At 40.9% G+C, this 14,253-nt stretch overlaps 1 protein-coding gene across 4 annotated transcripts in view; it reads right to left on the bottom strand.

Annotated features, from left to right (window-relative positions):
• The window catches only part of GBE1 (1,4-alpha-glucan branching enzyme 1), a 244,734-nt gene that overhangs the window by 161,429 nt on the left and 69,052 nt on the right, over positions 1-14,253 (bottom strand). For all 4 annotated transcript variants that reach the window (XM_053309154.1, XM_053309157.1, XM_053309156.1 and 1 more), the window contains one exon: positions 4,699-4,814. In XM_053309154.1, coding sequence (XP_053165129.1) covers positions 4,699-4,814 — 116 coding nt within the window. The remainder of the gene's footprint in view (positions 1-4,698; positions 4,815-14,253) is intronic.

Below are 14,253 nucleotides of genomic sequence, written 5' to 3'. Positions count from 1 at the left end.
ATTCACAATGAACTTCCCTTAAAGAATATTATATTGAAACCTTCCCTACCATTATTACAGAAAAACACAATTCTTGTAAAGAATAAACGATCAAGTAAAAAGGACATATTATAAAGACATACAGAAAGAGATCCCAGAGAGGAATTCCATCCTTACCCTGGCAAGAGGTTATTCTAAGGAATAAAAAACTTAACTTTTCATTATTCACATATTTGAAGGATGTAACAAGGGATAGGCAAAAACAGGAAGTAAGAGCCAGTGAACAAAGTTGTCTCTTTTGAACCTAATGAAGCACTGCAGAGTTTTGCAGAACAAGAGATTCAAATTCAATGATGAGTAGCAGTTTAGGAATGCCGTCTTCTAAAGATGACGCATCAACTAAGATTTGGTACAAAGCCTGTGTGTATGTGAGATATTTTCTCCTTTACATTAAACATAAGAACATAAGAACAGCCTTGGTGAATCAGGCCCAAGGCCCATCAATTCAGCATCCTGTTTCACACAGTGGCCCACCAGATGCCACTGGAAGCCTACAGCAGGAGTTGAGGGTATGTTCTCTCTCCTGCTGTTACTCCCCTGCAACTGGTACTCAGAGGCATCCTGCCTTTGAGGCTGAAGATGGCTTATAGCCCTCCGACTAGGAGCCGTTGATAGACCTCTCCTCCATGAAGTTATCCAAGCCCCTCTTAAAGCCATCCAGGTTGCTGGCTGTTACCACATCTTGTGGCAGAGAATTCCATAAACTGATTATGCATTGTGTGAAAAAATACTTCCGTTTGCTGGTCCTAAATTTCCTGGCAATCAATTTCATGAGATGACCCCTGGTTCTAGTGTTATGTGAGAGGGAGAAGAATTTCTCTCTGTCCACTTTCTCCACTCCATGCATGATTTTATAGACCTCTATCATTTCTCCCCACAGTCATCTTTTTTTCTAAACTAAACAGCCACAGGTGTTGTAGCCTTGCCTCATAGAAAAAGTGTTCTAGGCCCCTGATCATTTTGGTTGCCCTCTTCTGCACCTTTTCCAGTTCTACAATGTCCTTTTTGAGATGTGGTGACCAGAATTATACACAGTACTCCAGGTGTGGCTGCACCATAGTTTTGTATAAGGGCATTATAATATTTGAAGTTTTATTTTCAATCCCCTTCCTAATGAGCCAGTATGGTATAGTGGTTAGAGTGCTGGACTAGGACAAGGGAGACCTGAGTTCAAATCCCCATTCAGCCATGATACTTGCTGGGTGACTCTGGGCCAGTCACTTCTCTCTCAGCCTAACATACTTCACAGGGTTGTTGTGAGGAGAAACTTAAGTATGTAGTACACCACTCTGGGCTCCTTGGAGGAAGAGCAAGATATAAAACATAATAAATAAATAAATAAAAATCCCTAGCATGGAATTGGCCTTTTGCACAGCTGCCACACACTGATTCGCCGTTTTCAACGAGCTGTCCACCACGACTCCAAGATCCCTCTCTTGGTCAGTCACTGACAGCTCAGATCCCATCAACATATCCTTGAAGTTGGGGTTTTTCGCCCCAATCTGCATCACTTTACACTTGCCAACATTGTGCCATGAAAGTGTATGGCAAACAGATTATGTGAAAAGAAGTGCTGTTAGTGAAGCACAAGACAGTCATTTCAGTAGTGGTAGGGGAAAGTGATTTATAACAACGTTCTAAGCCTACATAATTAGAGGTGGTGCTCATTATCTGCTGTCCCAGATAATGGTTTCGCTTATCTGCTTGGGTTATACGGACCCAGTTTCTTTATTTGTGGGGCCCAAATAGGGTTCTTTGCACCTATCCATAGTTTTGAGTGGCCAGAAATAACTTTTGACATCATTTCCTGCCACCATTTTGTAGTGCTGAACCATTTTGTGGTTCTTTTCTAAAACAAAAACAAAAAAACCCTCAAAATAGAACAAAAACTGGAGGATTTGGAAGTTTGGGGGGCATTGCTGGGGAGCTGAAGAGCAAAGTGCTGTGCTTATTTCTGTTCCTTCCTGCTTTTTCTTGTGATTTGCAGCACACTTCAGTGTGCTTAGGAACCTATCCCCCCGCCCCCAATCTCCATAGGATTAAGGTTATTTGTGGTTTTGTTATCCATGGAAATAGGCAAGAATGGAACCCCCGCAAATAAAGAGGGCTTCCTGTATATACAAAAGTTAAGTTGTGTAAAAACAAATGCAATTACCCTATATTTTAAGGGTGATATAAACACAACTGAAGACTACATCCCAAGCAGTCCAAAACACTTGAGGTGACCTACTGGCCCATACTTCATCCTCCCTAAAGTGTGCCCCTGCTCAAGCACTACTACTAATGCAAGAACATTCTCCGCTTATATTGCAGCGACCGGCATTAGTAAGTAATTGAGTAAGGATGTGCAAATCAGCCCAGATTGAATTCATATGCCACCTCAGTGCTTCAGGGCAGCTCTTGAGTAGATTCAGGGCTTAGGGCTGCAAAACTGTTCAATGCAGTCCAAACTGCTTTGGCTTGAGTTTGAAAAGCATTATCAGAAGAGAATTTTAATTCTTCCTGCAATTCTAGGCAAGGAAAAAGTTCTTCTTGGAACTGTAGTATTTTCAGAACTGAAGTCATTGAATAATGTATATTAAACTAGATAGGTGGGCTTGGTGCCAGAAGACTGCAAAGATCCCATGATGCATCTCTCTGGAGCTATAGTGATGAAACTAAGTGGTTTGAGCGGTCAGCATGAATACTACTTCTCTTCCTATTTTGCCATAGTCACTGGGAGTTCTTGCTGGTGTTTCTCTGTTCTTTCTTTTAAGAACATCGTATTATTTTATGCTGCACAACTACAGAATCTCCACTACTTTATGCCTACATTACACACATGCAACTGGATACACGGTGTGACAGCACCACAGGATTCCTGTCACTTACCATCCAAATTAGTAAATTTGTAGGCAGTAAATATGTAACAAATAAAACATTTACTTAAGCAAAGAACAAACCAACCAAGATTTAGGATTAGCAATACAGTTGCATTTGGTTACAAGAGGAAAGTAAACTTCTATTACTACATAAATTATGAAATAAGAAGAAGCAATATACCTGAAATTTCTGTCTGTACCAGTTCCTTACATGCTGCATATTCAAGGGATAAATGCACATTTCATAAAGCTTTCCTTTATTTGCATCTATCTCCAAATTAGGTTGCCATGTTCTGGCTTTCCAAAGCCGGGTGCCAAATTTGCATATTATGTAAACTAGCTTGAAAATAATTTTTGAGCAGAATAGTAACTGCATGTTTTGCTCCATAACTCTGCTTCTACAAGCTTAGCTTAAAAAAAAAAAAAAGAATGCTGAAATCCAGGCGAATCTGGGTGTGCTAAGCAATCTGGGTGAGATACTAAAAATCTGGGTGAAACTCAGAATTTCAGGGGGCATGGCAACTCTACCTCCAAACTGTGTCAAGAATCCTTAACACAATCCTTTTAATAATTTGTTTAGATTTTGAGCTGGAAATACAACGCGCTGGTTGCCATCTATAAAGCCCTGATGAGTTTAGGTCCAAGAGAATGCTTACTTCTTCATGAAACCCGCCACCTATTAAGATCATCAGGAGTGGTCTGGTTCTGGTTGCCAGCCACTGGCTCGGTTGGGGATGGCTGTAAACCGGGCTTTGTCTAGGGTTGCCCTAGGACTTTGGAACACGCTCCCTAACAAGATTAGGGCTTACCCTTCTCTGGATGTTTTAAAGAAAAATCTGAAGACATACCTGTTTAATCAGGATTTTAATCTAAAGTTTTAAAGTTTTGAGTTTGTATCTATATTTTAAATTGGTTTGTGTTAATGTGTCTATCATTGTTGTGTTTTAAATTGTAAACCACCCAGAGATTTTTGTATGGAGTGATATAGAAATTTTCTAAATAAATAAAATAGGTTGAAATCCAGCAGGTATGTCTGCTGTCCAATATCTTATCATTAGGAATCAATGTGCAGTAGCATTGCTGATACTAACAGGTACTTCTCTATACCATAGCTCTCTCTTGTAATGTCACCTATCCAACTACTGAATACCTCCCAAGGAATGCATGGAAGCAGGGCAACTTTCTTAAAAATAATGGGTTGGATCTAAAAGTTGCCCTTTCATATGTAGAAGGTGTCTTTTACTAATCAGAACACAGTTTTACCATTCACACTATATCACTGCATGAAAAATAAAACTACATTTGTGGGTTTTTCTTTTCAAGAGGAAGCACAAGTGGAAGCAGAATGCATTCATGCAAACTCTAAATACACGGGTGGCTATTTGGTTGCAGTTCTTTAAGTGTTTACTCATTGTATTTGCATAGTGTACCTATTATTTAAATACATAACATGGACAGTGTTGACTTCTCACAGTTCCCATCTACCTAACTATTTAAGCCACACACTATCTCAATGAGATTTTCGTAACATTTTATTAAGCCCTTATTTATATTCAGTCATCTAAAGTCTGCTATAAAGTCACCTTCCTTATTCATCATAATCCCTTTTGTTCACTGCAGTGTCAGGATACCTTTTTAATATTAGTTTGACAGGAAGCCATGTAGGTGAAGAGAAGGATCTGCAAGTCTCCTTTGAACTTAAAATATAAATTGGCACATCACAGAGCACTAGGAAAACGTCAATATCTGCTTTTTAGAATGACTGAATAGAGCAGAAGTACAATTTTGAAAATACTACCTTCAATTTTGATCCATGAGCCACAGGATTAAATCCATCTCGTCCCGGTGGGATGAACAACTCCCATTTCCCAAAATCCATTTTCTTATATGGATGAGAAAATGGATTCCAGTTATCTGCAATAAAATAAAATGTATTAAATTATTGAATATGTATTAAATCATTCAATTCATATGTAAAACAGGAATGAGATTTTATATGTAGCCCTCATCTTCTGGAATAGATCTGGTTAAATACTAAGTTTTTCTCTGTGTAACAAATCTTACGAGTTTTCGATTTGGGTAATTATTTTTGTATTATTAATGACATAACAAGCAGGAAAAGAGTCCTGACCACTCCTTAAAATGAAATTATTAAAAAAAAACCCTTGAAGATATGTTCGTCCTAAATCTTTCTCATGCCATTGAACCCAACAGAGACTTATTCAGAAGTGTGCTTACAGTTGCACTGTAAATCCCTTTTGCACACAATATCCTTTTCTGGTCAGACTTGTATTCAGTTCTTCATTGACAAGATTTCAAACACAGTGATACCAGATCCTCTTCCACATCTTTCCTTCCAACCCTTCCTCTTTGTTTCGTTATACTGCTTCCTCCTTGGCTCCTTTAGTCATTATATTTTGTCCTTCAAACAGATTTGAGAACAGGTAGTACAGTTCCGTTGATAGTGGATTATTAAGCCCACTGCTATTACAATTCATCCCTATCTACTTTATTTTGGCACTCCGCCTCTTCAGGGTCCTTTGGCTCTCCTTTAAGATGATTCCTTGGTTCTACAGTTATATCTTTGACCCTTTAAAAGCTTTTTCTTGTTTCCTGCTGTCTAGAGAGCTAACACTCTATTCTGCCTTATCCTTCCTGTCCAAGATCCTGGCATGTTCCTCAGATGTAATACTAAACCAAGCACAAGCAGCACCAGGATCATGCTCACACACTCCCTTTGCAATGACAACTGGACTTCCATTTCGGCTTTAGTAGCAAATCATAACTCATCATGTCATCTGAACAATGTAAGCTTATGCTTTGTGCCGACAAAATGACAAATAATTGTTTGCTTTTAAACCAGAAATGTGGATGGGAGAGGAAGAATGAGAGCAATAGTAAATAACAACTGTTATACCTATTCTTCAATCTGCTGTCGAATGAGCAAAGCCATCGGAGAGATCCTTATGTGAGAGATTGGTATGCAAGAAAGCTGCTAAAACAGTAGGCAAGAAGAGACAGCAGATTGCCAGCTTGGCACCAAATTCCCAAAGACTAAGCGACTATACGTATCAACAGCTACTAAATGGACCACTAGGGTTCCAATCTCAAGTATAGGTCAGCCTGCAGAATGCCCACACAGGAAAGGTCCAGCTGATTTCTGCTCTAAGTTCTGAGAATGTCCAGGAAAGTCATATGTCATATGACCCCTGCTAACTTGGCAAAGAGGTACCTTTTAACATGGTGATTCTCTTTATTTAGCAGGGGGAGAGTAACTGGCCCTATCCACCTCCAGCACAGTACCTCCAGTGACTGTTGCTGGTGTGTGTCTTATGTTTCTTTTTAGCTTGTGAACCCTTTGGGGACAAGGATCAATCTTATTTATTTGTTATTTCTCTGTGTAAACCGCCCTGAGCCATTTTTGGAAGGGCAGTATAGAAATCAAAATGATAATAATAATAATAATAATAATAATAATAATAATAATAATAATAGCAGCACCTCAACAGGGGTCACAGAAATCACCATCAGCCAATTACAAAAAGCAACTTTACTCGGAACAGCCTATTCTGCGATGATATCTATAACAACAGCAACAACATTGACAATACAATCCAGCCATCCCAGGTCCTTGGGAAGGACTTGATCTCTGGATAAAACAAACCAGTCAATAACACCTGTCTGACTGTGTAAACAATAATAATAATGTGTTTGTGTGTGTATACATTTACAAACTTTTCAGGACCTCTTTAATGCACAAATAAATAAAAGATAAAACAGATGTTAAAATAGCAAACATTTTAATGTTACACATCATTTATTTCTCTAAGTAAACCACTTTGAGAACTTTTGTTGAAAAACAGTATATAAATAATAGTGGCAATAGTGGTAGTAGCTTCAGTGCTATAAAGTGGTGACTGAACTGTGTGGTTCATTTACTTGAAAAACCCCACGAAAAATTATGGGGAAAGCTTTAAAATGGTTGTTTTCTGACGTCTGGGGTGCATTGCTCAATCACTGGAGGTCCGCAAAGCTTTTAAACCATTTTGGAGCAATTTTTGGGCCTCCAATCCCCTTACCGCCACAATCCCATTGCCCCAATGATTCAGTATTTGCGGTTTCCGTATCCGCAGTAATTGCAGAGAATGGAAGCCTCGCAAATACTGAGGTTCTCTTTTATGTATGATTAAGTATTCAGGGTGGTTGCTTTGTCACTCCATGTTGTTCACACCAATTCACCTTGCATGACTCTGCTATTAGGTCCAAATGGTTCCTTTCTGGCACCAAACACCTACTTCGGCTCAGGATCAAAGCTGACATTCCAAGACAGAGAAGCCGCTGTCTGGCAGCGGCAGCAGCGGCAGCAATGGAAGCTCCTTGCAGTTAGACTAAACTATACGGTAAGTATAATACAGACTCACAGCCACCAGTAAGCAGTATGACCATGTAGAACCATCATTAGTGGTCTCTACATCAAAACTTTAAATTATCAATTTGCTTTTAAAATGAACAAGACTTTACTGTGAAATAGTAAATTCTAAGATAGTGATCTTTTGCTTGTAATTCCCTTAGCTACTAAGCAATAAAATGTGTAAATAAAATATTCTCTGTCATTTACCAGAAGCTTTCCAGGAAGCTATAATGTCAATAATGTCTTGTATCAGGGTTTCAGCTTACTAATTGCCTCATATACATGATTTACTAAGCTTCTAAAACTACTAATTAACAAAATGTAGTGTTTTAAATGTTAGTGTATTTGTGGGGTAAGGAGAGAAGGAGAGTTCAACATAATACTCATGAAAAAGCTGAGGAAAGGATTTGAGTATGTTGCCCAACCTGTATGATATAAAGCAGATATAAAGCAAGCAAATATTTCCTTCCTTCCAAAGGAAGGGAAGGAGGGAACAGAATTGTACAAAAGAATAGGAGCTTCTGTGAACCATTTCTTTCAATAAAAAAATATTTAACTACAGTCCTATTCCATCTTCTTTCTTCCTCTAACACAATTGGAACTAAGCATTGGGCTGGTTCAATAAACATGCAGAATCCTTGCTTATTTTATCTAACTGTATATCCAAACTCATTTTTTCAAACTGTTTGTCCAAAACAGTGGTTCCCAACCTGGGTTCCCCAGATGCTGCTGAACTACAACTCCCAGAATACCCAGCTACAATTGATTATGGTTGGGGATGCTGGGAGTTGTAGTTCAGCAACATCTGGAGGAACCCAAGTTGGGAACCACTGATCTAAACTTACACCAGTTCAGCAAACCACCATTTAGTTTGGGTATAGTTCTATACCACTGTTGGTCCTAAAAGAGATCCCAGGGCCATTCACATGACCAGGCGGGTGGGGTGATGAGTGGGCGAGCAGGCTGTTCCAGCTCACCTTCCCTCAAAACAATCAAAGAAATGCTTCACAACTTCAGCCCTTCAGCTGTTTTTGAACTACAGCTCTCATCATCCTCAACCACAGAGGACAGGGATGATGGGAGATGTAGTCCAAAAAGAGATAGAGGGCCAAAGTTATGGAGCTGCAGATTTCAGAAGGGTGAAGTGCAGGTGGCAACAGCTTTCTCAATGCGAGAGAGAATATTGTGTCTGATGTTATCATAGCATGCTGTATCATGCACAATATCTGTAGGGGGCCACAAGCTGTGCAGTCCTGGTATAAGGAGACCTTTGAATAACTAGCAGGGGAGATGGCATTGATCCTCCAGTCTCAAGACACAGGGAGGAATCATGTGTTGCCCATACAATATAGGCTAGCCTTATTTTATACACGCTAGTCTTAAATGTAAACGACTTGTTTGTTCTAGCCGCCACCACTACCTTCAGAAAGGTAATTTTTGTGCTGGGAGTATTTTTGCAGGACATAGTCAAAGTGTAGGAGGAGGGAAATGTGAGGAAGAGATTCAGTTAGATGGGGTATCCACCTGCCACTGAAACATGGGCTGTATACTTCTGGCTTCAGTCTGGAACGGGAAAGTTCTACAACAGAAAGCAAATCTACAGGATAGTCCTGCAAGCTGTACTGTATTTAACCAGGCATTTCATGGACATCTGTACTGGTGTCTCTGGCCAAAGCGTGACATATGGACGTCCCTGCTGATCAACAAGCTGGAGCCTGGAATTTTCATCTCTAAATCCCTCAAGTACCAGTAAAGCTAGTGACCTTCTGAGATCATAAGTACACCTGTCAGATGTGGCCTATTATGCTGTACTATGCTCTTTGAAACTCCATGGAAGGGAACCACAGACAGAGGAGAATGGTGGCTGAGAGTGCATTCAGGAAAGTGAAGTGCAGGTGGCAATAGCTTGCTTGATGCAAAAGAGAATATTGTAGCAGATGTTATCACAGCAGGCTGCATCATGCACAATATCGGCAAATCCAGAGGTGGACATTGGTCATATAAGCCAGAAATTTCATAGCAAGAGGAATAGGAGTGGCTGGAGCATATAGCATCAAAAAAGCATGGGTAATGAGAGTCTTCTGCCACACCCCTGGGACAACTTTCCACTGTTCACCCATAACCAAGACTGGCTTAAAGCTCCCCTCCTCTATTATTCCAGTTCTAATATATTTAAAGTGAATACAGTTGCTTCTTTTCTAAGATCAGCTTAGTGAAGTTTATACAACATACTGGGTGTATTTAGCCCAAACCTCATGGGAGAGAGAGGATACTGTGGGGATGACTTTTAGGAATGTGTGGGGTTCAAGGCACAAGAAATTTGCAAATGTATGGGCAGAGTCTAGGTGGTGTTCAAGTGATTTCCAGGAGCATGTGGTGGTGGGTGGCTTCTCTCTCTCAAACAAAATCTTTGGGAAGCTGATTCCTCTTAGAAGTGGGTCAGAAATAGTTAATTGTGCTTGGTGTGGAAGGAGAAGCCAAACTGTTTATTTTGCTTGCTTGCCATGCAAAGAGCTACAGGAGAGCTCCAAGAGAAGGCTGAGATCTCTGAAAGAATATGTGCTGGACTCCCATATCCTCTTTCCAATCAGGGTCAATGGTAAGAGTGTAGCTGACAAGATGAGGTCTTGTCAGCAGGACAACAGAACAAATCAGGTTGGGATTGAATATGGGTACTACCTGGTAGGTAAGGAGATAGGGCAGGACACAAACAAATCACAATAAGGCAAAACAGCCAGAATTTGGTAATTGGCTTATTGAAACCATAATGTCTGTCTGACCCGCACACACTCCAGGCTTACTGCAAGCAGTGAGGAGACTGAGCTAGTATGGGTAGGCAAAGTGGGAGGCCATCTGGAGGTGGTGCTGGCCTGAGGCCAGATGGGAGCAGTGTGGGCAGCTGGACTCAGGTGAATGGCCCAGCGGGCTGAATGGTGCCCTCTGATGATGTCAGCAAGGAGATACAGCTGATGGAGGTGGTGGCCACCCGATCAGCAGGGGTAGGGTCAGGAGGAAGAGGAGAGACAGGAAATGGAGGGGAGAGAGAAGAACTGGAGAGACTAATGAAGTGTATGGAGGTGGAAGCAGGAAGGGTGGGGCTTGGGTGCTCATCTTGTGAAGCTGTCTTAAATTGGCCCAGTCCATGATGAGGGGCAGAGAGCAGCAAGAGGGCTGTGTTCTCCCAGTGAGGAGCCAGCCCAAAGATTAAAAGTTGCCAAGGAAGAGGACCCAGATGCTGCTAATCCCCTCCCCTTTCTCTGAGGTTTGGCCCAGGCACTTCAATCAACCTTCTTTAAGTGGCCCAGGACAGACATGGACTGACACATAATTAAAATAAGCATGGGCTCTGTGTGTCATCTATACCAGCCTGCTGCCTCAACTGTATTATAGATAAAGTCAATATCTGAGATCATGTTGCATCAGACCATCATAACTGAAAAGAAATGAAATGTCAGTCTGTGGGGAGGGGAGGGGAGGGGAGGATGAGCTTCAAAGACAATAATTTGCTATTATTTTGTTATTACTTATTTTGACTCATTTCCGCAAAAGACGTTGTGTTAATATTGCCAATAATAAAAAGATACCTGGGATTGTCAGAATTGTCAAAAGATAAAAATAATGAATACCCAAGAGCTTCAGATAATAAACAGTCGACAAAGGGGAAAACAAGTTGTCCAGTCTAAATTATGAATTCTGAATAAGAACAAAACATACAGGAAATGTAATTATACAGATTCAGTCAGCTTTGTAGAACTCAAAACGGTGCAAAGAGGACAATCAAGATGATCAGGGGCCTGGAGCACCTTCCTTATGAGGCAAGGCTACAGCATCTGGGGCTCTTTATTTTGGACAAGAGAAGACTACGGGGAGACATGATAGAGGTATATAAAATTATGCATGGAGTAGAGAGAGTGGACAGAGAGAAAATTTAGTACCTCTCTCACAACACTAGAACCAGGGGCCATTCCATTAAAATGAACACCGGAAAATTTAGGACCGAAAAAATGAAGTACCTTTTCACACAGCGCATAATTAATCTATGGAATTCTCTGCCACATGATGTGGTGATGGCTACTAGCTTGGGTGGCTTTAAAAGAGGCTTAGACAAATCATGGAGGGCAGGTTTATCAATGGCTTCTAGTCTGGTAGCTATATGCCACCTCCAGCCTCAGAGGTAGGATGTCTCTAAATATCAGCTTCAGGGAAGCAACAGCAGGAGAGAGGCCATGCCCTCACCTCCTGCTTGTGGGCTTCCTAGAGGACTAGATAGGCCTTGGGTCTGATCCAGTAGGGCTGTTCAGAGATGAGATCTACCTGGCTGTAGTAACTATGCCCCATTAAGTATTGAATTATCCTTTTTTTACTTAACTCTTGAAAATATATCCTTGTCGGTTTGTTGAAAACCAAAGTCTTGCAAGTTTATTGCAGCATAAGCGTTCATAACATCCATGTATCAGAGCCAGACACAGATGGCAGTGATTTCCTTCCTGATAATGGGTTATGTCTGTCTTGTTGTGTCTTATAGAGCCTACATAGGTCAACTATTTTGCTTAAAAGAACCTCTGTTGTTCTATGTAGGTCTAGAGTGCTTAAATGAATAAATAGGTTTATTGCAATCATTGATCAGATGTACAGTACATACAAATAAATAATACTACATTCTGATAATAATTCAATCATGCAAAGTACACCAACATAGAAGCCTCTTGTAGCAGCATCTAGCTGCTGGTAGCGCAGTGGTAAAACTGCCGCCCTGTAACCAGAAGGTTACAAGTTCAATCCTGACCAGGGGCTCAAGGTTGACTCAGCCTTCCATCCTTCCGAGGTCGATAAAATGAGTACCCAGAATGTTGGGGGCAATATGCTAAATCATTGTAAACCGCTTAGAGAGCTTCCAGCTATAGAGCGGTATATAAATGTAAGTGCTATTGCTATTGCTATCTAGAAAGTAGGGCTAGAAGGTAGGTGTTGGCAGATCTTAACAGCAGCCACACAAAATTTAGCAACACTGAACATGATAAAAGGTTTCTTATCTGCAAGAAAAAGTGTGGCATAAAATTCAGTGGTTTGGCCAGGAAAGTGTGATAGCAGGGCATAAATAAAACTATACCGACCCCTGCTAATTTGGCAAAGAGGCACCTTTTAACATGGTGATTCTCTTTATTTAGCAGGGGGAGAGTAACTGGCCCTATCCACCCCCAGCACAGTACCTTCAATGACTGCTGCTGGTGTCTATCTTATGTTTCTTTTTAGATTGTGAGCCCTTTGAGGACAGGGATCCATCTTATTTATTTGTTATTTCTCTGTGTAAACCGCCCTGAGTCATTTTTGGAAGGGCAGTATAAAAATTGAATGAATGAATGAATGAATGAATGAATGAATGAATGAATGAAATTATAAAAAGGGCAAAACAACAGCAAATGGTGGACAGATTTGACCTCACCTGAGCCACAAGGGCAAATCCGACTGGCCAAAGGACTTTTCAGAAACCTTCTATATAAAACTGCTGATGGTAGGGCATCATATCTTGCTCTGAGAAAGTGATATGATAGAGCATCATATATTGCTCTACCAAGCCCTGTGATGGCTTGGTAGAGAAAGTGACAGTAGGTTGCTAGCAGGTTCCCAGTTAAAGTCACCAAAGGCACCCTCTTATGGGAATCCGTTTGAGGATCTCCTTGACTCGACTGTAATCTAATAATGACAAATATTCAGTAGAAAATCCAAGCAATGACAATTTGGCTAATAGTGCTTGTGTCCAGGTAGATTGAAAGCTATCAGCCAGCATAAGAGGGATCAGCCCCAGAAAGGAGAAGGATGACCTTCTATATGCCAGTTAAGACTCTTAGGCCTCTTTGGATTTCTGGAAATTAATTACCAGGTGATTGTCCTTGCAATAAGTAGCAAGGAGCCTAAGCGCTCTCCTAAGGCCCACTGGAGCCCATGAGATGATGTTACTGTCATCTTCATACAGCAGGATTGGGATAGCTGCTCCTGCAATAGTTAGGGGATGTAACACTGGATCGGAGAATTATTGGCTAAGGTATTTATGTGAAGATTGAACAGGGAGAGTGGCAAAATGCATCCTCCTTTAACTCTTCTGCTGGTAGTTATTAGATGTGAAAGAGAACCGTGAGGGTGACATTTCACTCTTACACTGGTGTCCTTGTAAAGTTTCTGGATAAGAAAAAATAAATGCCTATCAATATTAGTGTCCCTGAATTTTTCCCAGAGGTTTATCCTTGAGATTGAATCAAAGGCTGCTTTAAAATCTACAAAGGCCACATACAAAGAGGACTTAGGTTTGTTGCTATATTTCTCAATTAGATGGTGTAATACCAGGGCATTGTCCATGGTTGAATGCCCCCTTCTAAAACCAGCCTGTTGGTCACCCCAAATACCTTCTTTCTCAATCCAATTTTGCAACTTCCAGTCTGAATGCCTTGACTAAAGCTTACTCACAACACTCAACAGGCTAAATGGGCAATAATGGGCAGGATCACATCTATCCCCCTTTTAAAATATGGGCACTATTATGGCTATGCCCCAGTCTTCAGGTATGTACCCAGTTCTTTCTATACATGCAAAGAGAGCTGCCAGTACAGGAACCTACAATCCATGTTAAACTTAAAATCATTTCAGGAGAGATGCAACCACAGCCTGAGGCCTTGCTGACTTTTAAAGAACCAATAAGCTTTCTGACCTCGACTACTAAAGCAGGTGGCCATTCGGGAAGTGGATCATTTTAAAAATCTAATCAGATTGGTTCCTCTTCCTGAACTGCATAGAGAGCTATAACGCATTATTCCTATGTCTCCATAGGAACCTGGCTGGTCAAATGGGAGAGGTAATGGTCGGAGCAGCCAGCTGTAATACGCCAAAAGAGAGGAGAATGCTCTAACTGAAGTAATCAGCCGCTGCCAGGACCACCTTTCTCTTTTC

This window comes from Hemicordylus capensis, chromosome 3, assembly GCF_027244095.1.
Source record: "Hemicordylus capensis ecotype Gifberg chromosome 3, rHemCap1.1.pri, whole genome shotgun sequence".
NCBI lineage: Eukaryota > Metazoa > Chordata > Lepidosauria > Squamata > Cordylidae > Hemicordylus > Hemicordylus capensis.
The sequence above is the reverse complement of the archived record's forward strand: the minus strand, read 5'-3'. Positions and strand labels throughout refer to the sequence as shown.